The sequence below is a fragment of the Oryzias latipes genome, chromosome 13, assembly GCF_002234675.1.
Source record: "Oryzias latipes chromosome 13, ASM223467v1".
Lineage (NCBI taxonomy): Eukaryota > Metazoa > Chordata > Actinopteri > Beloniformes > Adrianichthyidae > Oryzias > Oryzias latipes.
This window is the reverse complement of record NC_019871.2, coordinates 6,488,529-6,513,298: the sequence shown is the minus strand read 5'-3', so window position 1 is coordinate 6,513,298 and position 24,770 is coordinate 6,488,529. Positions and strand designations below refer to the sequence as shown.

The 24,770-nt window shown below is 41.0% G+C and overlaps 1 protein-coding gene across 2 annotated transcripts in view; it reads right to left on the bottom strand.

Annotated features, from left to right (window-relative positions):
• The window catches only part of yap1 (Yes associated protein 1), a 30,704-nt gene extending 7,259 nt beyond the window's left edge, over positions 1 to 23,445 (bottom strand). The window contains exons 1-5 of one of the 2 annotated variants that reach the window (XM_023961380.1): positions 22,649 to 23,445; positions 21,313 to 21,548; positions 11,749 to 11,867; positions 9,317 to 9,430; positions 1,077 to 1,252 (exon numbers count right to left, since the gene is read on the bottom strand). In XM_023961380.1, coding sequence (XP_023817148.1) covers positions 1,077 to 1,252; positions 9,317 to 9,430; positions 11,749 to 11,867; positions 21,313 to 21,548; positions 22,649 to 22,849 — 846 coding nt within the window. In that variant the 5' untranslated portion in view covers positions 22,850 to 23,445. The remainder of the gene's footprint in view (positions 1 to 1,076; positions 1,253 to 9,316; positions 9,431 to 11,748; positions 11,868 to 21,312; positions 21,549 to 22,648) is intronic. The other variant, XM_023961381.1, reaches the window with a different exon arrangement.
• Positions 23,446 to 24,770: the final 1,325 nt, after the last annotated feature.

The window sequence follows — 24,770 nt, the reverse complement described above, 5'->3', positions numbered from 1 at the left end:
CAAATATAAGGAAAATTAAGCTCAAAACTGCATTTCAGAGTATTTTTAATTAAAATTGTTGGAAAAATGCTGTTTGAAAACTATATTTGTTCCATAGAAACTGCACTAAGCCCCTGCTCCAAGCTCTCAGCGACAGAGAGAGAAAGAGGGGGTGGCATTGCTCAGCCCACAACTCAATACTACTTAGCAGAAAATATGTCCTAGAAAACAACACAGGTTTTTTTTTTGATTTGGCCTAAAAAGAACATCATTTTAATTAAAAGACCACTGCGAAGACTTTTTTTAGATCAAAAGAGGATTGGACTGGGACTTTAAATCAATATCTAAGCTTCAGATCAACATGTTCTGTTTTTTACTTAAGCTTGTAGGTCTTATCTGCTGCTGTTTACCTGTAAACACAGAAGAAATAAAGAGGAACACATGTGCAACAGTTCACTGGTTACTCTAAAACTCCTGTTGACACGCTGTACTGACGGGCTCGCATGTGAAACCTTGGAAAATCTAAAAATCTGTTCAAGGTTGTGAGGTGGAATCCAGCAGCAGACGCCAGTCTGTGGAGAGCAAGCCGTCTCTATCGCAGCCAGTTTGAAAACAATAACCTGGTTGCTCAAGCATGCGGGACATAATCTCTGTGGACTTTCAGTAAGGTCAAACAGTCGTTTGCGCTCCCTTTACAGTCTGCTGCGCGCACACGCGGCCCACTTCCGACACGGTGAACTTTAAACAACCCATGTGAATCGTAGGGTAAACAAAGTCTCTGGGACTCTCATCCATCTCATAATCATAAAGCTCAGTTTCTGGTGTTGTGACACAACCCTGAGTAAACGAGTAGATGCTGCTGAACCGCCCTGCGTGGGCGCCGCAGACACGTCACCGTTAGGAAGTAATAAAATCACCACAGATGACTCACAACTCTGCCATGGAAGGGCGGCCGGACAATAAAGTCCGATCAAAGAGGCTTTAAATCCACCACTCATGACTCAGGATCATTAAAAGCAACAAAAACGGTCTGAAGCAAACAACATGCGTTTAACAGTCCTGTCACTCAAACTGGGTGGCGTTTGTAGCGTCCTGACCTGTGGTCTCTGACTCTGCCGGAGAAGCTCCTGTTGCTTCAGTCGGATTCTCTCCTTCTCCATCTGCTGCAGCCTCATCTGGTTGTTTCCTCCCATGACTCCGCCGTGAGGGTTGGGAGGCAGAGGCCCTCCCTGTTTAACCGGAGCGCTTTGGGTGATCCTCTGCTGGTTCAAGGCTGCAAACGAAAGAGACCTTTCAGTTTCACAATCTTGCAACAACAGCTGTGTGTGTGTCTTCAAGTTGAAACTACAGTCGTCAGGAAGCTCTTCACAAGGTTCACTTAGTTCGAATAAAAAACACACAAATGGCTAAGGTTGAAAGAATGCTTTCAGTTTTTGTGTTTTTCTCCACTTGTGATGTCCCCCCCCCCCGACACAAAAGTTTTTCTACCCGTAAATTTGGAATTAACCCTTTAACACCAACGCTGTAACTACAGTGTTTGAAGTACTGAAACTCTTCAAATGTTTATGTAACTAATGTAATTCCTACGGATTCTGATGCAGAAAAGGAGAACAGAACCTTACAGTAGTAAGCAACTTATGCAATCAACATAAACCAGCTCATTGTGGTGTGAAAAGTGTGTCTTTGTGCCGATATGCATCACTTTACTAACGTTAAGTGTTGAATTTTACTTTACCCAGGTAAACTGGTACTTGACTTTACTACCGTAAAGTGTTGAAAATTTCCTCTACCAACATAAAGTTTGCACTGCCTTAACTAGCGTGAAGTGTTGAAAATTTAGTCTACTCACGTAGAGTTTTGCACTGCCATAACTAGCGTAAAATGTTGAAAATTTACTCTATTAACATAAAGTTCTGCACTGCCTTAACTAGCGTAAAGTGTTGAAAATTTACTCTACTCACGTGGTGTTGCACTGCCTTAACTAGCGTAAAGTGTTGAATTTTACTTTACCCAGGTAAACTGGTACTTGACTTTACTACCGAAAAGTGTTGAAAATTTCCTCTACCAACATAAAGTTTTGCACTGCCTTAACTAGCGTAAAGTGTTGAAAATTTACTCTACTCACGTAGAGTTTTGCACTGCCATAACTAGCGTAAAATGTTGAAAATTTACTCTATTAACGTAAAGTTTTGCACTGCCTTAACTAGCGTAAAGTGTTGAAAATTTACTCTACTCACGTGGTGTTGCACTGCCTTAACTAGCGTAAAGTTTTGAAAATTTACTCTATTAACGTAAAGTTTTGCACTGCCTTAACTAGCGTAAAGTGTTGAAAATTTCCTCTACTCGCGTAAAGGTTTGCACTGCCTTAAGTAGCGTAAAGTTTTGAAAGTTTCCTCTACTAACGTAAAGTTTTGCACTGCCTTAGCTAGCGTAAAGTTTTGAAAATTTCCACTACTAACGTAAAGTGTTGCACTGCCTTAACTAGCGTAAAGTGTTGAAAATTTACTCTATTAACGTAAAGTTTTGCACATCAGCACAAAGCTGCTTTTCTCTGTGTCAGAATCCTTTGGCATTATGTTATTGTGTAAATGGTCGAGGATTTACGGTAATTCAAAGAAGTTCTGTTTTTTAGCTGTCACCGCCTACAGCTACAGAGTTAAAGGCTTAAAGTGCTGTGTAGGTTCAGACAGGCCTTTCTGAGACATTACCCAAAAATAAACGCACAATGTGTTTTGGTAAAATATGTCAATGTGGTCCAGTTCCCATTGTTACATATTGACTCCCGTTAGAAGCTGGCTTAAAATGACCCAGGTTTTTTACTAGAGCCAGGTCAGTTCACAAAGTAGCCACTAGGTTGCCTGTTAGACCAAAAAAGTCTCCTTTGTGCATCGCATCATTTAAGATCAATAACATGGGGTCTAAATTGTGCACAACTGTCTTTTTAATACCAGGTCATGACTGACTCTCCTCCTCTTGCGTGGCTTTAGTGGATTCTGTATTTTTTAAAATGTGTAACCTCATTGTCACACCCATGTGTCCATTTTCAAAAGGTTCGTCAGTGCTTCATTCAGCCGTGTCGGGCACAGAACTCAACAACTGTCCACAAAGTCAAGACCCACCCATGGACACGTTTTGTCCATCTTTTTTACATTCCATGCTAGTTTGGGACACGTGGCTAGCATCCTGTACATGGTTCAACTGAATCATTAAAATGCTATTGTCATTTACCCATGTTATTTGTTTAGTAACCTTTGACCTAAAGCAAGAACTCCTCGACCTTTAAGTTGTTGATTATGTGGGGAACAGTCAGGCTTTCCCAGTGGCAGTAAAAACAGGTCAGGAGGGTTTCTTATGTCATCAATGTAACTTTAGAGATAAAAAAAACAAAAAAAAAACATCTATCATCTGCATAAAAAAAGGCATTTTTAGCTTTTTTTGATCGCATCTTTGGCACCATTTGCAATTATTTAGATCTTGTTTGCCTATTTTAGCTTCCAAATCTTCCTTGGGCAGTTTAGCCTCTACCCCATAAACGTATTGTTGCTATAGCTTTCTTTTGCTAATTTAGCACAAACCAGGTGATTTAAATGTTAAATAAGTCGCTGAAGGTTCCCGTTTATCTAGGTGACATTGTCTTGAAGTTAGTCATGGCATCGGAATTTCAAATTTCTTTTAAATGTTTCACCACTCATCTATGTGGTTTCTTTAGTCCGAATTTATTTTTGCCTTCAACATTTTTAGTAGTTCTAAAGCATACGTTAGCATCTGAAGTTAATAGCTTAAGCATTCTTGCATGCATTTTACAGGAAATGCAACCTTCTAGTTTCGGTTTGTCGTTTGTTTGACCTCAATAGTCATACTACAAAAATCTATGAAGCTCCTTTTTTTTTTAAAAGAACCATTGATTGTAACTGTGTGAAGCATATATGCTCTACAATGTGCTCACACGTGGATAGAACTGTGAAAAATCTATGCGTGTATAATGACTGTTTGTTATGGCAAAGCTCCACTGACAACTTTGGATCTCAACAGGAAACGTTTCAACTTGCGTGTGGCGCTGACAGTTGAACACAAATCGAGGATTTAAATCAAACAATTGACCGAACTTTTTTTTTTTTTATTGACTGGCCGGATTTAAATGTGACATAACAAGACAAGCAACTTCTGTATGAGTGCATGGGATGAACTTGCGAGAAAAAAAATAAAAAAAAGGCAGCGCAGCAGGTTGTGTGGGACAAGAAGTCCCAGTGCAAGTTTTCTATCAGGAGTGTGAAACAACTATTCCTGTAAGACCTGATCCCCTCCCACTCACTGACTAAGACAGGCTTTGTCAGTTTTGTACATTGCATCAGTCATGACTTATCCTTTCATTGTGCGTTTTGTTCCCTTCAAAACAAATCGGAGCTTATCCCTCAACACTTGACTGCCTCCTTCTTCTGACCCGATGGGTTTGCGTTGGCTCGTTTGATAACAAGCAGCACGCGCGTATTGTGCTCTGTCTGAGTTTATTACAGGCCAACATCAGGTTGTGCAAGCGGCGTTGTATCATTAAGACTCTTTTGGACGGCAGCTGTAGCTGCATTATGCACTGGAAAGCAACCTATGTGTTTACAATATCGGAGCAAATGTGTTTGTACTGAAAACACAGCTGTTCCCCTGTGACATCGCTGCTATTCTTAAGTGAGGCAGAGGGTGGTGGTGGAGGTGGGGGTCTCTAATAAACATAACTATAAAGCAGTGCTGCGATCTCCTATGCATGTGAAGTAGGTCACGCGTTTCATCACCGGGGTACGGGGGGGGGGGGGGGGGGGGGGGGGCTTACAGTAATTGAACCAGCAGCATGGAGTACCGTTTGTGCGTTAAGTAGAAACCAAAACAAAAAACAGGATGGTGGCACGGTTTTCATGTGGGGGCCTCACCTCCCCCCCGCGCCCCACCCCGGCACCTTTTTCATCACCATTCAGTCACTGTCTGTTTACACTATCACAGGAGCTGAATGAACCCCGGCTGAGGGCTCTCCCTGGGAAGCTCTGGTGGCCCCTCCCCGCCTGCCCCACCACCCCTCCCTCCGACTCTCTGTCCACAGGCCCCCCTCCACCAGCAACCCCACCCAAACACACACAAACACTCCACTCTCTTCCAGAGACTGAATCCCGAGGAGAGGGTGTTACTTCTCCCCGCTTCTTATCTCCTGCAGATATGGAGGTCTTCTGAGGCTGGATCTGTCCGCCATCGGGGCACCGTTAACTCATGACAGGCTCTCTGCACACGGACCACGTCAGCGGCTGCAGATCTGTTCAAGCTTTGGGGAGGAGTTCCAATAAACGTCTACAAAACTCCAAACCCCTTTTTCCCCGACCGCTGAAGGCCGCACAGGAGTTAAGCGCTGCAACGCTCACTCACTAAAACGGCTATTTCATTTGCATTGCACGCACACTTTGCCCCTCACATGACCTGGCTGAAGTGGAAAATGACAAGATTATCAGGAAAAATAAACCTGAAGTCAGAATGAAATGGAATTTTTCCCTCCAGGCCGGCTGGGTTTCTACTGTAAGTCAAGGACTCCCTCACAGACCAAACAGCCAGCACTGGATGTTGCTGGAGGAACCGTGCACAAACACTGGTGGTATCAAACCCTCACCCCACACTGAAAAGACAGGCTCACTCACTTCTGGGCCAGGGTTATAGGCCGAAAGAGTGTGCAGAGTTTGAGAGGCTCACATCAGCAGCACATTCAGGTGGGGACTGCCGGTGGGTCAAGCAGATAAGAGACGACTTAATGCCGTCTGCCTTTTGTCTTATTCACACACTTCCACAGCACAGCCAGCCAGCAACACTAGCCCTTATCTGGCGATCATGACACGAAATCACCTGGGGCAGGTAAAGCCCAGGGTGTGCCAGCTGTGGGAAGCGACTGTGACACCCGGACGCTGCACCTTTGAAGGCTGAGCAAACATTTGTCCTCTGTCGATTTAACAAGTTTAAAAGACGGCCCTCAGGAAGGTGTGTTCATCGCAGAGATAAGAGGAGGAACAGCCCGGCTGTGATTGAAACAAAGATTTATCCTCTCCTCTGAGATCTCAGTTGAGCCAGTATCAACAGTGTATGACTGAGAGTCTGTTTAGTCTAAAAAAATAAAAGAAATAAAAGTAAAAAACACAAAACCGCAAGCCCGATTTATGGAAGCTATAAAAACCTGAACTCATTTCTTTAGATGGTTCGTGCCATTTGGTTGTAATGTAAGCTCACCTGAGGCAGACCAAAGCAGCCTATTTGGTATGAATCCATGGAAGTTACTTCAGTGTCACTTTTAGTTTGAAATATCTTGTTGGTAAATACAGAGTCCTGCATAGTATTTTGGGACCATAAGGCGCAGTTAAAATCATTTTGTTTTCTCAAAGATTGAAAGCACGTCTGAGGTATTAATTCTGGTTGTACTTACTAACCACAGCGCTCGAAAATCTTTTCAACTGTTTTAACCCTTAAATACCGGAGCCGTCCCCGACGAAAGGAAATAACACGTGCTTTTTACGGCCATTTGCGCAGTTAACGCAATTACAGTGGATTCTGAAAACTAAGAACAGCAGGTTTGCTCGGATATGCAACAGAGCGAAGCTTTTAAAGTGTTGCTTTTCTCAGCTATCAGAACTTGTTAAAATTACATTAATTGCATAAATGGTTGAACATTGTGGGAAGTTAAAAGATGCTACATTTTTTTGGCTAAGAAAAAAGAAATGTCCCAAGAATTAAAAAAAAAAAAACTGGAGTGAATGTACTTTTAACAGCAATTATGGATGTAAAAACCTTGGAGATATTTAAATCCAAATTCTGGTTATTATGGTTGTAACTTTTAACTTTTCTTGGCTGCACAGGTCAAAAAATAGCAAAGGATTTGATCACAAATACTTTTGAAATAAACGTGTCTCTATAGTTTTAATGTCAAGTTTGTTTGTTTTTTGCATCTAAACCTGAGTGATACACATAAAAACAGAAAAAGAAATCAAGGATGTAGACCACTCCCCTTTTGAACTCTGTGCCTGTACCCTCACATCTTGTTGGCTGCTCCCCACCTTTATGGGCCTTAAAGAGGACAAATACTTATCCCGTTGGCATTTTCCCTGTGGTCCTGCGTTTTTCTTTCCTCTGCTTTTGCTAGGCCCCCACCACCACCACCACCCACTCCCACCCACCAAAACTTCCCTCCCCTCGACCCCTCCTTTCACGTTGGAGTTCTTTGACTGAAAAGGTCTGGAACAGATTAAGAGTTGGGCCGCAGAATAAAGAGAACTGGCAAAGATTCAAGTCTGTCTGGAGCTGCAGAGAAACAGGGCTGTGCCTGCACAGGGCCTCACACGGGGGAGAGGCAGCCGGCAGCAACCCTCGGTTAAAGGCACTCTACTGCTTTTCTTCCCAAAGCTCAAATTAGCCGCCATTATCAAAGCAGCTGGCTTATAATTGAAGACCTACATAGCAAAGGACACCATTTCTATAGAAAAGTGAGAAGTATTAGCTTAAAACGTGACTAAAATCAAGCTTTCTTTCAAATTACAAAAACGTTTTCAGTAACTTTGTCAAAAACAGCAACATAAACCATAAATGTAGATTAGATCCAAATAGTTTGTACCTCACGTGGCACTTAAGGAGTTAACGTCCTCCCTTTCTACCTCTCACTTGCTCTCGGGGGCCCAAGCCTGTGTGTTCAGGACTTATAAATCTTCAAAAAGCTTTGCCGATCGGACTAGTCATCTCTTCCCAGCTGCCTCACTCCCCTTACAACTCTGTTTTGAACTTTCCAGTGAGCTCTGGAAGAACAACACAATCGCTCACACAGGAACGGCCCTTAAAGAGCCCGGGCCCGGTAAAAACAGTGCTGAAATCAAACGGGATAACAGGCTGCATGTTGATTCACACATGTTGCCTTTGTGAACTGAGGAGGGAGAGCTTCCCTGGGGAAGCATGCTGAAATGAAAGGATGGTACCTGAAGCATAAATGAGTCAGAGTGACATAAAGCAGAACCCTTGATCTCTGGAAGAACCTCCCAAAAACGCAGCAGGAATCGGCCTCCACTCGAGGCCCTGGAGAAGTCTCAGCACATGTACCTGGCCCTGTCACTAATTCACCAACCAAGCCCCGCCGGCGCGCACTCAAAGCCAACTGTCAAACTTTAGCCCAGCCTGAGGGATTAATGGCTAACTCAGCTGCTGCTCTCCACGCTAAGATGGCTGACAGAATGTTGAGAGACAATTTCGAGGATAGAGACAAGCTAGTCTCAAAAAAGAAAGAGGAAAAAAAGGTGGCTCCGTGAAACAATGAATTACGCAAAATTAAAACCTCCGAAGGAAGTGAAATTATGTAACAGAAAACAAAGCTATAGAAGGGAAAAAGTCTCTTTGTGGAGGTAATTCATCATGCCAAAGGAAACAATGGCATCGCTATGTTTCTATTTTTAGGCTTTTGCTTTCTATTTAATAAGAGTCAACATTAAGTCAAACTAGTGGCAGAGAAACGTCTGCATCTTCTGCTCCTGAATGCGCCACAATAACTATGTCCAAGTGCTAAGTAGCATGTTGGGTTGGTGCCAAAACAAGAGGACATGACTTTCAAGACAAGAATAAACCATACGTTTACACGATTCTACTACATATTTATCATCTTAACCGACAAATTATAAAGATCTTTTAAATCATAATGTTTTTATTTGCAACTATACATAAAAATACAGTGACTGTTTTTTTTAAAAGAATGATCTCCAAAAAAAAACATATAAGAGGTGGTACAGACAGTCTTAAAAAAAAAAGACAAAGTAGACAAATGTTCATTTTAAAATAAATGAATAACTTTAAATAAATAAAACATTTTCAACTGTGCCATGATTTTTATTTTATTCTGAAAACTAAGGAGTTGGTAAAAACTCAATCAAGCTTTGCATCTTCTTTATATCTCACAAAATGTAAACGTATTGGAATATTAAAGAAATGAAATTGGTCCTTTTTCACCAAAATGTTTGGAATTTAGCTTTTATAAATAAGGAGATTTCAGATTTAAAAATACGTCTATGTTTAACCACCATATGAACTTATTTAAAATTGTATCTTTAATCAAATCTGGATTTTTTTCAATTATGAGCATCCTCAAAGATTGTGACACAAACATATGATTTAAAAAAATGAGAAAAAACGAGAGAAACTGACTTATTGATAGTGAAAACATAAGAACTTAATTTGATAGTAGACATTTTTTTTTATTTTCAAAAATGCTGTGCATAAATAAAAGAATTTTGTAGTTGATTTTCATTATAGTGAAAAAAAATACTGTCATAAACCACAGTAAACTCACCATAGCGAGTCTCAAGTCGAGGATCTAGCCAGGAAGTAGTCTTGTTCTTGTGGTTAATGTAGTAAATTTCTCCCTCTGGTGTTATGGCTTGTTCCCAGCCTTCAGGTAGAGGTCCTGTGCCAAGACAGGCAAATATAATGTTTACGTGGTACTAAAAGATTTTCTGCAAATATTTTATTCTACCATTATAAAATTGTATTTTTTGAGAAAATACACAGTAGCTAAATAGCAGTGTAGCCAGCACGCCAAGGTTGTACGAGTGAAAATGTAAAAATTATGAGAAATTTAACTTTTAGAAATACTTAACTATTCATTTAAAGCACCGAAACCCACGTACCCAGAGTTAAAAAGAATTGAGAAACTTTTCATGGGTAAATAAGGACATAAGAAATCACAGTAAGCCTGTAGATGTTAGCGTTAGCATGGTAGGTTTATTTTTTTTTGATAAGATTAGCAACATCTCCCCTTAGCCTGCACCAAGATTATTATGGCAGAAGTGTAAATACATGGTAGTACAAACAAGGACACACAGATTAAATGCCAATGTAGTAAGTGTCCAATAAGTATGATGAAAAAAACCAAGCGTTACAAAGCAACAGCTAACTGGCGATTTCGCGAAAGGCAATATTTACAGAGTATTTAGTGAAATATCGATAAAAACATTAGCATTGAGGATATACTCACCTTTTGTTATTTTAGGTTTGCATCTTTTCTGGCTAGCTACTTTGAATTCTGCTTTTATGTGTCGGTTCATCAGCGTCAAATGTAACTAGACATCCAACTTCCTTGATGTGGGGGTGCTTTCACAATAAAATACTCCCGTTGACTTGCTTTTGATTAGGTGGGTTATTCCAAAAATGTTCACACCTTTATTGGGGTTAGCTGTCTCACTTGAGTGTACCAAATAGAGGGAAAAGTCATACAGCTGCAACAGCTGAAAGTCTGGGATGGTTATTACCAGGAATAAGAACTGACCAGCAAAAAGGGCACAGACAGGAAAACAGGCTAGTACTGTTCAATCTCTGATTAACGCATATTATTGAACGCCTGGATTTCCCCATTACACCACGAAACTATATAAAACGTATGGTTTTTTCGTTCCTTGAGTTATTTCCACATCAGTTGTAGCGTTTGCATTTATATTGGGGTGGGCAGCACCAACATTTGCTTGCAAATGAACCAAAGCCCTTGCTTTTCAAGTGGACCAGTATTTGCTTGATTAAGAATTCAGATGAGCTCTCCCACTTGCAGAGCTAAGAAAGCTTTCAGAGGTTTCAGAGGAACTCTACTCCACACCAAATGCTCCAATGTGAACGTGTCCTTAGAGGTTAAAATGCCACCTAGGACAAAATGGGAAGCTATGGATTTTGCCCCATTGCTTTTTGCGACAATATTGGTTAAAAAAAAAATTCTGCTGATAATCAACTTGCACTGGGTGTATCTTTACCCAAAGACAATTGGGAGAGGTTACAGGAAGCTTTAAACCTTAGCTATCACAAAATATGTAAAGAATAAATGAATGGGTTTGGACAATAATTGACAAAACTTCAACACCAATGTTGACATAAGTAATCACGGGCGATGTTATCACCTTACACTAAGAAAATCCTCTCAAGATGGAAACCTGGTGTTTAAACTTTGCACAGTTTAAGTCATCCTTTTGATCATGATGGACAATACCCAATATGTACTTTGGAAGACGATCTCAATGCCACTTCAATTATTGCTTTTTAACGATAACAAAAAAGCTCCAAATGTAAAGTCAGTTAAACAGTAAACCTTTTTACTGTTGTCAAAATCAATTTAGAGTCAAAACTAAAGACAAAAAAGTTGACTCACTAACAAAGAGTAGCAAGGCAACAATAACCCAAATGACAGAGCTTGATCCTGTCATAGCTGCGCGTTTCAAACGTGAGTATACTCTCAGCCAATGTTGTTGAAGAGGTAATTTGCGTTCAAGTTTAGACAAACATTCAAAAAGCCTAACAGGGTATATTTAAAGAACAGGTACCAAAGGAAACGATCAGCTGCAACTTTTATCTTGGAGTAAATTGTTATGTCAGTGACAAACAAACCGGTTTTTTGGTCTGCAGCCCGGGTTATTTTTATGTTTTCTCTCAAGTTAACAGTGTGAGGAGGATAAACTTCTATCTGTAGACTTTTAATCTGTGAACCACAGAGCTCCAAAACATGTCAGACAGGAGGTGTAACTTTACGCCTGAGTCTTACATCACCTAGGGCAAATTCCAACAAAATGGCCAGAACTGAGGCACTCCGGGTGGTGACATGTAAGAACTAGACTACACCTGGATTCGAGTGTGCGCTGTATGAAAGCAAATGTCCTTCATTGGGGCGTAAATTAGAAGTCAATCCACAAAAACATGAAATGACAAACTACAAGTGATAAACTAAGAAGGAGCAAGAGTACATACCACTAGCTGGGCTTAAAAGGTTCTGCTGCTGAACTGGAACGGTACTGGGAGGGGTAGCCTGGTTCAACTGGAGCAGGGCTTTGCGTGGATCCTGCCAAGTGGTGGTTTGATCAATGTGGCTGTAGAAAAAACAAAATAACAGAAAAGTCAAAATCAGTTTCTTGCAGCAGCAAATTCAGACCAGAAGCAAACATGGAGTGATTACTCAAGAGGGACTCCTTGATGAAATCAATCCCTGTTTTTCAACCTCACCTGTAGAGTTCATACTTACACATACGACATATCTGGACAGAACAAGAACAATATAAGAGGTAAAAGATGGCAAAAAATAAACAAAAAAGACAATTTGGGACTATCTAAGAGGCCATAACTGGTTTCAAAACAACCATTGTCACATCAAACAATGTTGCTTCATCTATTTTCTCACTATCTTCGCTGGGATGGGATCAGGGGAGCTGGGGGGTAGAGGTCATTGTGTGCACTGTGAAGGCATTGATAATTAGTGCTTTGTTGGCACTTGTTGCTTGATTAAGATTGAAAGCTAATACAGGAAACCCTTCTCTTCCAAGCAGGACCCTCTCTATTGAGGGAGGGTCAGTGCCAGGCCTCAACACAAGGCCCCCCCCCCCCCCCCTCTTTTTTTTTTCCCTGGAAGCGCTTCGGACACTGCAGAGTGTCAGGGGCTTTAACAATCTGGCGCCACATTTACAAAGCTTTCACCTGCTTGACAAAAGCGCAGACTGAGCTACGACCTAAAACTATTCACTTGTTCTTTTACTTTTTGTTGTCTTTTTATTTTTATTTAGGGAGCTCCTCATCGGACATAAAAAGGTACCGAACTTAATGACAGAGTGGGTTTACGAAAAAGTGTAACAGCTACTATTCTCTTATTTTGAACTACACATCCCATGTTGTGGATGCGTTTTCCCACCCACTCCGTGTTGTTACAGCTCGTGGTTAATTTGATCTCAAGGCACCATTAGGCAGGATTTTGGAACAGATGGTTGTAGTGAGGGGTTCAAAAAGTTTCTCTCGGACTGTGCCGTAATCCCAGCCTGCCTGTCTGCTTTCTGTCCCAGGCCAGAGAGTGAGAGGGCCTGACTCAGCACTCCTCCCCCTGACACAATGAAACCCATTTTGAAGCCCCCTCATTTATGCTTTATTGATCAAAGGAGCTGCCCCCCCCCCCCTCCCCCACCACCAAACCTTCCCCCCCACCAGCCCTCACACACAAACACTGCAGACCAAGCAAAACAGTGGGAGCTGCTGCAAGCGGACGCGTCCTTTAAGGAGCCGGCCAAAACGAAAGAGTTAAAAATCAAAACTTCCACTGAAAGCTTTCCGGACTGAATTCCATTGGTTACATGAGTCACACAGACGGGGAGAGAGCCCGCCCTAACCATCTTGGGAGACTATACAGTGTTTGTAACAAAAGGGGAGGGGAAAAAAAAAACCAAGACGCTAGGGAGGAGACTTTAGAGTAGAGGAGAAGCGGAATAAAGATGGGAGAGTTTTTTGTACATGAGAGGCCTGCACATCCTGGCACACCAAACAGAAATCCAACTAAATAAAAACAGATAGCTGGATACACAGAGCTTCAAAGCTTCTAGGACACATGGTTCTCCAAGCTGAGCACAGAAGATAGTAAAAATATCTTCTGTAAACCACTGTCTCAGACTGTTTAGGTTTTTTCTTCCCCCTACGGTTTGTCAAAACAGATATAAACAAAACCTTCGGAGAAACACAAAGATACATGTTAATGTGTTACCCAGTGCCAGTCATTTATCACCAACTTTTAAACCTAACAGATTATCCACTCGCCCTCAAAACCTATATGACCAGCTGTAGGCCGCTTCCTGGGGGCGAAACATGAAACAAAACGACGCTATGGCAACTGCCGGGACGGCTGGAGGCCACCAGTTGCTGTTATGAATTGCTGATGATCTGCAACCCTTCACAGTCACAACTGCTCTGTGGCATCTTTACATGTTTGAATGGAACCATGAAGGACACATTTTAGCGTTAAAATGGCGTCCAAAAGTGACGTAAAGATGTGAAAATCGATTTACACAATCTGAAAAACTATGGTTAATAGTAGCCTCTGGAGTACATTGACCATATGGTTGAATTTAAAAAAAAGTACTAGAATTTATCAAAGTAACAGTTCAATCTTTGAGATAACTGAACTGAAAATAATTAATGTTACATGCAGATCCACATTTGAATGGTTTCGTTCACGTGTGACCCCTCTGGAGTTGACTGGAGTAAACGGTGAAAACAGGTCAAAGTACAAAAATAATAATAATTAAGTTTCCACAACAAGTTTACAACATTAATTGTCCTATCATATGCATCTATCACAAAAAAAAACCTCATAAAATCATGATTTTACTCTAGTCTAGACCAATGCCTACAGTTTGTATTTGATGTTTTATTTTGAAAAGATTCCAGGTTGTTTTAACATTTTTTCTAAAGACTTATTTTCTTGCTTGAAAGCATTTGAGAACACATTTCATCCACAGCAGTGCTCCAAAATGGACCAACTGTTGCTTGTAGGCTAATTTTGAAAAACAATACCACAGAACTGGACCAAAATCGGCTTGGCCAACAGTGTGATGACAGTGCCGCAGTGTGCCAGAGTACATTTCTGTAGACTGTGGCATGGTATGAATCATGTGTGCCTGATAAATGTGCCATGGCACCATTCCATAAAGCTTTGACTTGAATTAGATGTCACTGCATGGTGTGTATCAACTGTGCTATATGGAAAACCACAACACAAACTGCAAATGAGTTTGTGCTTTACAAACACAGACAAAAGTACCAAATATACCACCCTGCAAGTATTATTTTTTATTTTGTTCAAAGCATATCCATCTATAAATGGATGGTAAACCAGTAAATAAAAGACAAACTCTCATTGACTCTGTGGGATGTGTTAAGAAATGAAATCTGTTCTGGAACTGGACCAGCTGAACAATCAAGTACTAGCACAAGCTAGTAGTATTTGCTTCGTTCGTACACTTTTGTATGGCCCTTTTTGTCGGGAAGCCATTTAATTGTGGATGACGGATGGAGGTGTGTGACTGCCGTTACAAGCTACACAATCTATTGCAAATGAGAGGAGTGAATCTTTACTAAGCTTCTTCGTGGGAACGTTTTAGTTAAAGGCCGGGGTACAGCAGCCAAGGACAGAACTGTGGTTCAGATGGGACCTATTATCGACCGAGATGACTGTAGCACGAATAGATACTAATTTATGCTCAAGCTGTCATTGTGGTTAACTTAGCGGAGCACAGAAGAAAATACAAAATTGCTCTTCTACTGAAAGCCTAGCTGAGGGTGTGACGATTACCAATGCATCGCCATCCTGTGTCTTAAGAAACAATAAAAACTTGACTTCTTTGACAAAGAACTGTTGTCTCCAAATATCAAAATGTTGATCATGCTATATTTTTTCAAGCTTTAACTTCGTCATTGGATTGGAACAACACTCTAAGAAAACTAGTTATTTTATTGTCCTTTTAAAGACCCAATCCTAGAATGTATCCTTTACTTTGCTTAAGTAATACGAAAGTTACTTGTCAACAGTTACTTCAGAGAGAAAAATCCAGACCTGAGGTAAAGGCTAACAGCTAAACAGCAGATCAGAACATGACTTTCAGCCAGACTAACTGTTTATCTTTGCAAAATTCATCAAAATCAGATGTAAACAGCTGTTCTCCGCTGGTGTAAAAGGGAGCGAGGTGATAGAATAAACCCTCCCACAGCTGAGTTGTCAAAATGTTAAAAATGGGATCCTTAGGGCTGCATGGGCCCCACCCAGGGAGTGCATGCCTGGAAGTTGGTTGAAGCAGATGAGTAAGGAGTAGTCTGAGAAAGGCCACATGCAATCAGCCCTCCAAGGCGAAGATGACCACCTTTTTTCTGCTTGACTTGGGACGCCCGGCTGCCCCTCTATCAGCAGGACATTATCAAAAGAGATTATTGGGGTGACCCCTCTGACCCTTTTGTAGCTCTGAGTTTCTCTTTGAAGCAGAGCTTCCATTGTCAAACTTACTAATGAAGAAACGTGTTCTCAAAGCAAGGAACTGATTAGGGAACTCCATTTTGGATGAAAAGAGTGAAGACTTAAGCCTTTTAACGTCATGTGAGATTAATCAGAAAAATGATCAAGAGGTTTCATACATGGAGTCATTTAGATTCTAAAAGGATTTAAGAGAAATCCCGGCGATTGGGGTTAAGTTGAACGCGTCACCTGAGAGGAAGCACTTCTCAGAGCTCCATCTCTGTGGAGATGCCTTCAGTGACAGAGGAGGTATTGATGTCTGAAACAGAGGTGTTACATCAAGACCTTGGTAAACATCAGCCTGACTTTCTCACAGGCCCGTTTGTGTACCGAGCTGACAGGCCCCAGTTGAACAGGAAGGTTCTTGTCTGTGTGTGGTCAATAAACCAAAAGTTTGTCAAACACAAAGTTGCTCCAAATGAAGGCTTCAGACAGGCTCTCAAGCCCAGGCTTCCCAGCAGCACTTGGGACCCAACATGTGGACAAAATTTAGAATGTAGTTAGTGGATTCATCACTTACAGCATCGACCAAGACGCCGGTTTTACACCAGAAGCCTCATTTAAATAATTATGCTAAAACAAGTTGATTAAATCCATCCCACTAACTGTAACTCAGCTTTACAGCAACAAAGATGTCGCACTAGTTTGAGTTCCTACCAAGGATGGTTACAGCTGGAGCCAAAGGGCACTGAATGCAACTTTTCAGTGTTTCCATTTGAATAAAAAAACCTCAATTCTATTTGTGAGATATATATTTACTTTATATACAAAAAAATGTCAAACTGTTGTTTTGCTAGTCTGAAGAAAACTGTGAAAAAGAACTTTCACTTCATTAGAAAGACTCAAAAAGTATGTTTTAAATGAATAAATAAAAGACGTTTTCTACTACTTTCAGGTAGCTTTTTATATATAAAACTTAAGTTGAAGAGAAAAATAAATCTCAATATTGAAATCTCAAATAAATGAGCAGAGTTTGGCGGTGATGAGTTGTAGTTACACATCTTAAATACTGATAATTTAATCCATTACAGCCTTTCAGAGTAGTTTGCTGGTAGTTCAGTGTAATCCTAATCCACAAATCTGCGTCTTTTGTTTGTGTGCCATACTTATCCAATTCTAATCAACAAATAAATACAATTTATTTCATTTTATTTTATATGCAACTTGGTTTACTTTTTAAGTAAAATTTTAAATGATTACTTGATTAGAATGCATATCTGGCGTTGTTACACACTAAAATCATCATTTACCCAAAAGATGCTATCAATTTATCACAATTATGGATTGTTTTTCCTTTCTTAAGGAAAAAAAAATTGCTGAAAATTGCTTTTCAGTTAGTTTAAATCACTATTTATAGTTTTTTTGTAACTTAACAAATTGTTTTTTTATGTAAAACCAAATAAACTGAGTGCCCTGCTGCCCAAGTGTTCCTATGATGTCAAGAAAACAAGCCCTGTATAAACCACAATAAAAGTATTTGATCAATGAAACTCAAAAGGAACCTTTACACTTTAAGATCCATTCGTGTCTTATTGTAGTGATAATTGGTTTACTGGGAGTAAATCAGAATTGAGTTAAACAGAACAGAAGCTGGACGGCCAAATAGACACGCGTCTTATTTTACTCAAACGATGAGTTTCTGACTTATTCTTGGTTCGACAGATGTTCAGGAAACTCTATACGCAATGCCCAAACTACCCTCTTAAACCAGTTATCTGAAGATAAAGTCCTAAATGATCATAAAGAGTAAATATTATGGTTACTATTCGCAAATAAGTTAAATGAGAGATAACTATTCGGGGGAAGAAAAAAAAAGGGAAAAGTGAGCACGTCTAACTGCGAGAAAGCCAGCTTGTGAAAACAATTAGAGATCTAGCTGTGAAAAGACAAAAGTGTCCATCAGCCCAGAGCTCTACCTGCCCCTGGGGGCAGACAAAGGCTCGTCCCTCAAAGCTTTCCTCAGCTTAGGCCCCACTTCCCACCAACTAAAAGCCCCTTTCAAAGCTGCATTTAATAAGTGCCCGGAAACGGTGATTACCCCTCCGAGTTCAACGGTGTGTCTAAATTAGAAACCTTCATTAGTTTATGACCCAGCCTGGGAGACCGACCCCCCCACCCCACCCACCCACTGGGAGCACCAAGCAAGGTGACCCAACCTCTGTGCCCCTGCTGCCATAAATCAAAGACCACGACAAACTGGAAGAAAGACAGGAACAGGTCAACAAAGTCTGTTGACCGTCTTCCAGCTTTTGTTTTAATGTAACAGTATGGAGAGAAAAAAAAGCTGTACTTTCCTCCAACTTTCATTAAAAAAAAATCAATTATTCTTGAGTTTTAGAAACTGAAAATCAAAAGAATTATTCAACAATCAGCCCCCCAAAAAATGTTTTTTCTGTGTTTAATTAGACCAAACAAATGAGTTTTTGCACAGGTGCAGTGATTTGAACAAACACGCTGCTCTCCCACCACCATCTTCAAACTTCATGTCAGCCATTTGTCTATTTTGGGAAAGGCTCACATGAGTCTCAACAGGCCTGCGGTCTGAATAAAGATCACAGTTACACTGTCGGGACAAAGGCAGGGCCAGGGTTTCTCCTGGCCCCTCCGCTAGTCATCTCCACATGGCTGCCATTTAACTCCCCTTGACACAAAAGAAGCACCACCGCAGAGTCCGTTCACTTCCAAACCGGGCCTGGACTTCACAGTGGAGTGGGGACCGGTGGTCCGCCTCAGAGCGGCCCCTCCAAACTCGTCAGCAGAACTTCGACGAAAAAACTTTCACCCCGATTTGATTTATCTCTAAGGACAACAGCGGTCACCGGAGTGAAATGTGAGCCCCCCAATCTCTGCTAACTGGTGACCCGCTCCCCACCCCCAACAGTTCTCCCACCCACACACACACACACACACACACAGACTCTGAATGCGACCCCCCCCCCCTGCCTCCCGCAACTTGTCGGAGTCAGACAACCCCTGTTTATAAATAGGGGAGTGTCTTTTCCAGCAGCTCTGCCGAGGCAGCCTTTATTCTGGATCAAGTATCTGCACTTTGATGTGTCCAGAAGACGTCTCCTCCACTTTGCCTTATTCCAGCACAGAGCCTGAAGGCATCACAAGTAGACCCCCCCCCCCCCCCCCCCGTGAAGGAAACCCCACTTTCTGTTCACGGGTATCTACAAACATGTTTGATTTCCAAATGCAACCAATGGAAATACTTTTTTCCTAGAGTGCCTCAAACCTTTTCAATTTCTACTATTCAGAGAGACGGTGAAGCAATAGATCAAAGAAAAACCTTTGTTTTTAGTTCAAACAAATCTTTGCAAACTTTGCAAAAAAACCAACACAAAGTAGCAGTTTAACGCAGTTTCTCAAAAGGAAACTCTCTGTCTTTGAAACTCTTTCTTTTGATTTTGCTCTAAATATTTAACAACAAAAACTAATTCCAGAATGGACCACATCTGTAAACCTAAAGAATTCTGGGAATGAAACTGTCTTTTGATCCGAATACATTGGAATATGTGCTTCTCTAAACCCACATTACTGAACCTCTCAAAAAGAGAGATTATTGTGACAAATATAAATAATTCAAGCCATCCCCAGGCAACGCAAAGGAATAAAAACAAAAAAAAACTACCGGTAAACACAAACATCTCAGTCCTATTCAGACTAACTGTGACCAACCAATAAGACGAATGTATTCTAGCTACCTACAGCTATTGGGCTGAAGATCCGCTGGTGAGCAGATGAGTTTAGCAGGACTGTCTGTCCTTTGCTGTCTGGGCAGCAACAGTGATCCATTGTTTCTGCTGAAACCTGAGACCAAGAAAAGAATCACTACGTACAACACAAGTCCCTCAAGACGGCTCTTGTTTGCAGACGCCACCAAATGTAATAACCTACAATCTAACTATTGCGATTGTCTCCTTCTGCGCACACCGGCCACCATTGTGCACTGTAGCAGATTTGGAAATGATGGTCAGCACGATGCACGCTGAACAGAGCCGTCCTTTGAGGGACAGGGAACATTTCTCTGGCTTTACTGGGGGCTAAAACCTCCAAAATGTTGATCCTGAACTTTTCCTGACATTTTGTTTTAACTTACAAAGTCACCCTAATTCCTTGACTCAATGTTTTGGAGGTTTTTCTTTGTCTTTTTTGTGTTTTTTTACCAGCTTTAATGACTGCAATATTTTCCAGAAATTTCCAGGCAACAACAGATTTTAGGTGGATGGAAAACCAAAGCTATGCAAATGCAGACAACAAGAATGATTATTCACAATGAGTACCAAAGAAACACACTAAAATACTAAACATAATTACAAATATGCATATATATGAACCGTTTAACCAAATCAAAATAAGAGGTAAACAGATTTACAGAAAGAAGGGTGACTGGGTGGAGATAAGGCCCCCAGCTGAACTCCTCAACAGACCATGTTTGTTGGCTTTTTTCATTTTGATATCTCATAAACGGAGTAGCTGGCACCAACTTGGTCTAACATGGGGCAATGAACTAAATAACACTCAGACTATGTGCACTTAGTACATTCAGTACTGAGGTGGACTTCAAATGGTTATGAATTGTAACCCATCTATAAATACATTTTTGGTTGATAAAGACTTCCTTGGATTAGAAAGGAAAACACGTCATGGAAATTAAAACCCAATCAACGCTGCGTGAAATTGAGAAAACTAGTTTTGTCCCAAATTGTTTGTGGTTGCTCTGTTTGATCAGGGTTTTCTGTTACTTCCAGGTGAAAGCCCACTGCATAGGCCAGCTTAGGTTTGATGCCTGGCTGCAGACATGGATGTCCAGAACCAGAAGTCCTTGGAAAGTCCACCATTATCGCTCAGAGAATTTTCATTTTAACTGACAACAGTTACGATTTCTCTCATTTGAAGCCTTGGTAGAAGTTTTGGCTACAATTCCGAACACTTTTGGGTTAGGATTAGTTGTATGATTTCTGCTTCCGGCCCGATGATGTCCGCCGCCATCTTGAAACCAAAGAGAACCAGAAGGATTTCTGGAGGTCTTTGCTGCACGTGGACCCTGGCGCAGAAATCAAAGATCTGCTGGGAGAACTCTTTGAATGTTTGGGTGCAACTCATCACACGGGGATATTTTGAAAGCCACACTCGATGGGGCATTCAGTGCCTCGCATGTACAGTCTGTGCAACAGATGTTCTGCAGGTTGGACGAAAACAACACCTGTTCCACATCTGTTGGACTCGCTTTGGTCCGTTTTTTTATGGGCGTTAACCTAATCGGTGGAACATTAGAGTCCCATTAACAGGTGCATTCTGCAAATTATGTTTTGGAAGAAAGGTTATGGAACCTTGACAGTTTTTAAATGCCTCCAGGCTTTGAGTTCGTACTCCTCTCGACGAAGAAACGAGACCCATTTTGGTGTCCAGATGTTACCGTCTGCTGTCCACCCGTTTTCGATTCCAGCCCCGTTCACTTTTATGCACACGCTGTTAGATTGCACACTTACTTGAGAAAGTATCTCTGGCCGGAGCTGGTCTTGGCCATCTCCCAGCCTGGCGGCAGGGGCACGTCGTCGGGAATCTCGTAGGACGACTGCCGGAGATGTTGGGGGGAGGCGCCTGCTGAGGCCATCCCAGACAGGGAGCCACCCGAAACGGCGCCCAGCTGCAGGGAAGCTGGAGACGAGTGTGCGCGTACGTGGTGGGGGGTGAGCACGCCGCCACTCCCAGCATCAGTGCTAGCCTGAGTTACAAAGAAGATGTTTTATTTATTTTTTTACATTGTTTCAATACATTGATAACTAAATGTCACATATTTTCATGTACCTTTAGAGGACCTGCTTGCTTTAGTCCCCTATAAACTGTATTTTTCATTGAATGATCATCTGTGACTACATACATGTTTTGTCTCGTTTCCTAATATCTATAAACTGTATGTTTTGTGGGCTGGGTTTGGAATTGTTTAGTCTTCTTCTGAAGTTCTTCTAGTTTTTATTACAGTTTATGCGTGCTTTCAAAAATAAATGCATAAAGACAAGCTTTTTTATTTGAAATGTAAACATATATGGGGGGGATAAACAACAAATAGTAAAGTTGGCAGGTGGGGGTTTTATTTAGTTTTTTTTTGTTTTTTGTTTGTCTAGGACCCCCCCCCCCAAAAAAAAAATTTGCAGTACTTCTGCATTATATCTAGTTTATTAGCGACAAAGACAAAGACATTATTTATCTTGTTTGTCCCAATGAGGAGTATCACAGTGATTCATTTTGGACTGTATTATAAAACAGCAGCATAATGAAAAATCTCTAAAAAATGAAAAAAAAATGATCATTAAGTCAGACTTGAACACTGTTGAGTCATCTGGATGTGCATCCAACTTGTGTCAGGGCCCACAGAGATAATCCAAGGCACCAGAGGGCCTGCACGGCGCATGCGCACTAGTTACAAAACTTCGGTAAGCAGTCGAAAGGGGAAATTGGGAGGGAGGGGTTGATGGGGTAAATCCAATCATCATATGATTTCTATATTGAAGCTGTATTAAAATAAAATAAAAAGTATATCTAACTAACCTTTAAATGACTGTTTATAAATGAATTAACAAAGTTTCGCAATAAAGTTTTATGTTCAAATAAATGTATCCACATTTCTTGCAAAACGTTTAAACTTTTTTTTAATGTTTTGATGATTTTCTTTTAATTAAAATTATAATTTGCGCTTACAATACATTTAAAAAAACGGACTAAAATCGTGATTTTAACAAAAAAACTAGATGGAGCGGTTGTTTTGAGCAGAGGTGGCCGTGTTTAGGCCGGGGCCCCCGCGGGATTGGAGGGGGGGGGTCTTACTTGTCTGGAATGGGACTTGGGCTCCGGGGGCTTGAAGAAGGAGTCCGGCAGCTTCCTCATCCTCATGGGCACGGACTGGGGCACGACGGCGCCCTTGGGGTTCATCACGGCGTTGAAAAGCGCCTCCAGGTCCGTTTCCGAGTCGCCCCGAACGTGAACGATCTGGTGTCCGACAGGAGGGTTGTGCTGGCTCGGATCCATTGTTCCACAAGCGCTCTGCGAACTCTTTGCGGCCCGAAAACGTTGAGTTACGAAACTTTTCAAAGGCGGTTCGAGCCGTCCCCGAACTTTTTTTTTTTTTTTGTCAAATCTTTAACTTCTAACGAAACTTAGTAAAAGTTTTGCAAAGTCATGACTTTTTAACGTCGGTCTACTTTTTCGAGCGGACCGCCGCGAGGCTGTTTTCGAACGATGTTAGCTGTCAAAATCAGCAGAGAAAGGCCGCTTTCCTTGGCTTTTCCCAGCTGACATACTTGTACATAAAACAAAGCGCATATCTGCTCCACTCTGGAATCTGTATTGTCGTCCGGACCCAGCTTTTACTCCCCCCCCCTTCAGAAAAAAAGTGCCGCAAAAGTTGGTGAAAAAAAAAAAAAAAAAGGTAACACCACCAAAGTTCAGGCAGTAAAAAGAAGTCCCGGCATTCCCAATTTCGGAAAAGTTTCAAAACTTTTTCCTCCCCAGGAATTTTCCAAGGCAGACTCAGCGCAAATCTGTGCCGCTCACTGCCCCGAAAAAAAGTTTCCTCCTGTTAGCCTAAACTTTGAGCAGGACATAAAACTTTATGGCTCATGGGACGTCTGCGCAAAGGGGGCGGGGCCACACTCCAACTGGGATGAGTTAAAGGTACAGGCAGTTATCCTGAGACCCATTTATCCTGCAAAAAAGCATTAAACTTAAGACTGCGACAAAATAGCAATTATGAAGTATACAACAAAATTATAAAATATAGCTTTTATTTCTATTTACCTCGATCTTTAAGAAAATATTAAAATAACAATAAAAGAAAATGTTGTAGTTTCAAAAATGACCACTAGAGGCTGGTATCAGAGGGAGGTCGTTTTCTATTGACTCCCCTCCTACGAAACTACAAATTTAGACCCTAAATTTACAGATGTGCTTCCCAGGATCAGTTTAAAAAAATGTTTTTTGCTTTGAATTTAAGCGTCCAGTTACCAAATGTGAGACAAACCCTAAAGAACTAAATACTGCAGTTCCTAAAATGACCACTAGAGGCTGGTTTCAGAGGTAGGGGATTTTCCAATGACTCTCCAATTTGAAAAACCACAAATTTACACCCTACAGGTAGATTCCCAGGGTCCCTTTGTTCTTTGATTTCTTTTTTTTTTTTTTTTTTTGCTTTTAATTAAAATATCCAGTTACCAAATGTAAGAATTCCTGAAAATATTAAATGTTGCAGTTCCTAAAATGACCAGTAGAAGCTGGTTTCAGAGGCAGATCATTTTCTATCGACTCCCCTCTAAAAAAAAACAAAAAGGAACTTTAAACATTGAATTAAGAGGTTTTCCAGGATCCCTTGTTTGTTGACGTATGCTACTTTGTTTTCCATTTATGATAAGTTTGTTTTACAGGGGAGTGTTTTGAAATGGTCTGTTTTTTATTTCATTAAGGAACATTTTTTTTTTTGTATAATTAGCGATAAACATACACAAACAGTGAAGTGACCATCTATGATGTCAAACACAAATTTCTAATAGACAAAAATGAAGCCTGAAATGAGACGCCTATATTGACCAGAGGTTGCTCTGTACAACTAAACAGACCTATTGACAAGAAGAAAACCCCCAAATGCGACATTAAAATCCTGATAAATCTGTTGAATTAAACTCATCTCTGTGCTTCACACACAGACAGATTTGATCCAGAAAAGGCCTGCAGAAAGTCCACTTTAGAAAATAGCTGCGAACATAAAAGGTGCCACGATTTTTCCCAAGAATCTTGAAAAGAACAATTTTCTTTCAATCGCTGAGGGAAATGGAACAATCTCTTCTTTCTTTTTTCTTTTTACACTGTATGTAAAGTAGAGCCATGCAAGTTCCCACAATTGTTATGCTAATGAGGCCCCTCTTCCATTGAGAAATCATTTTGTCAAGAACCTCCT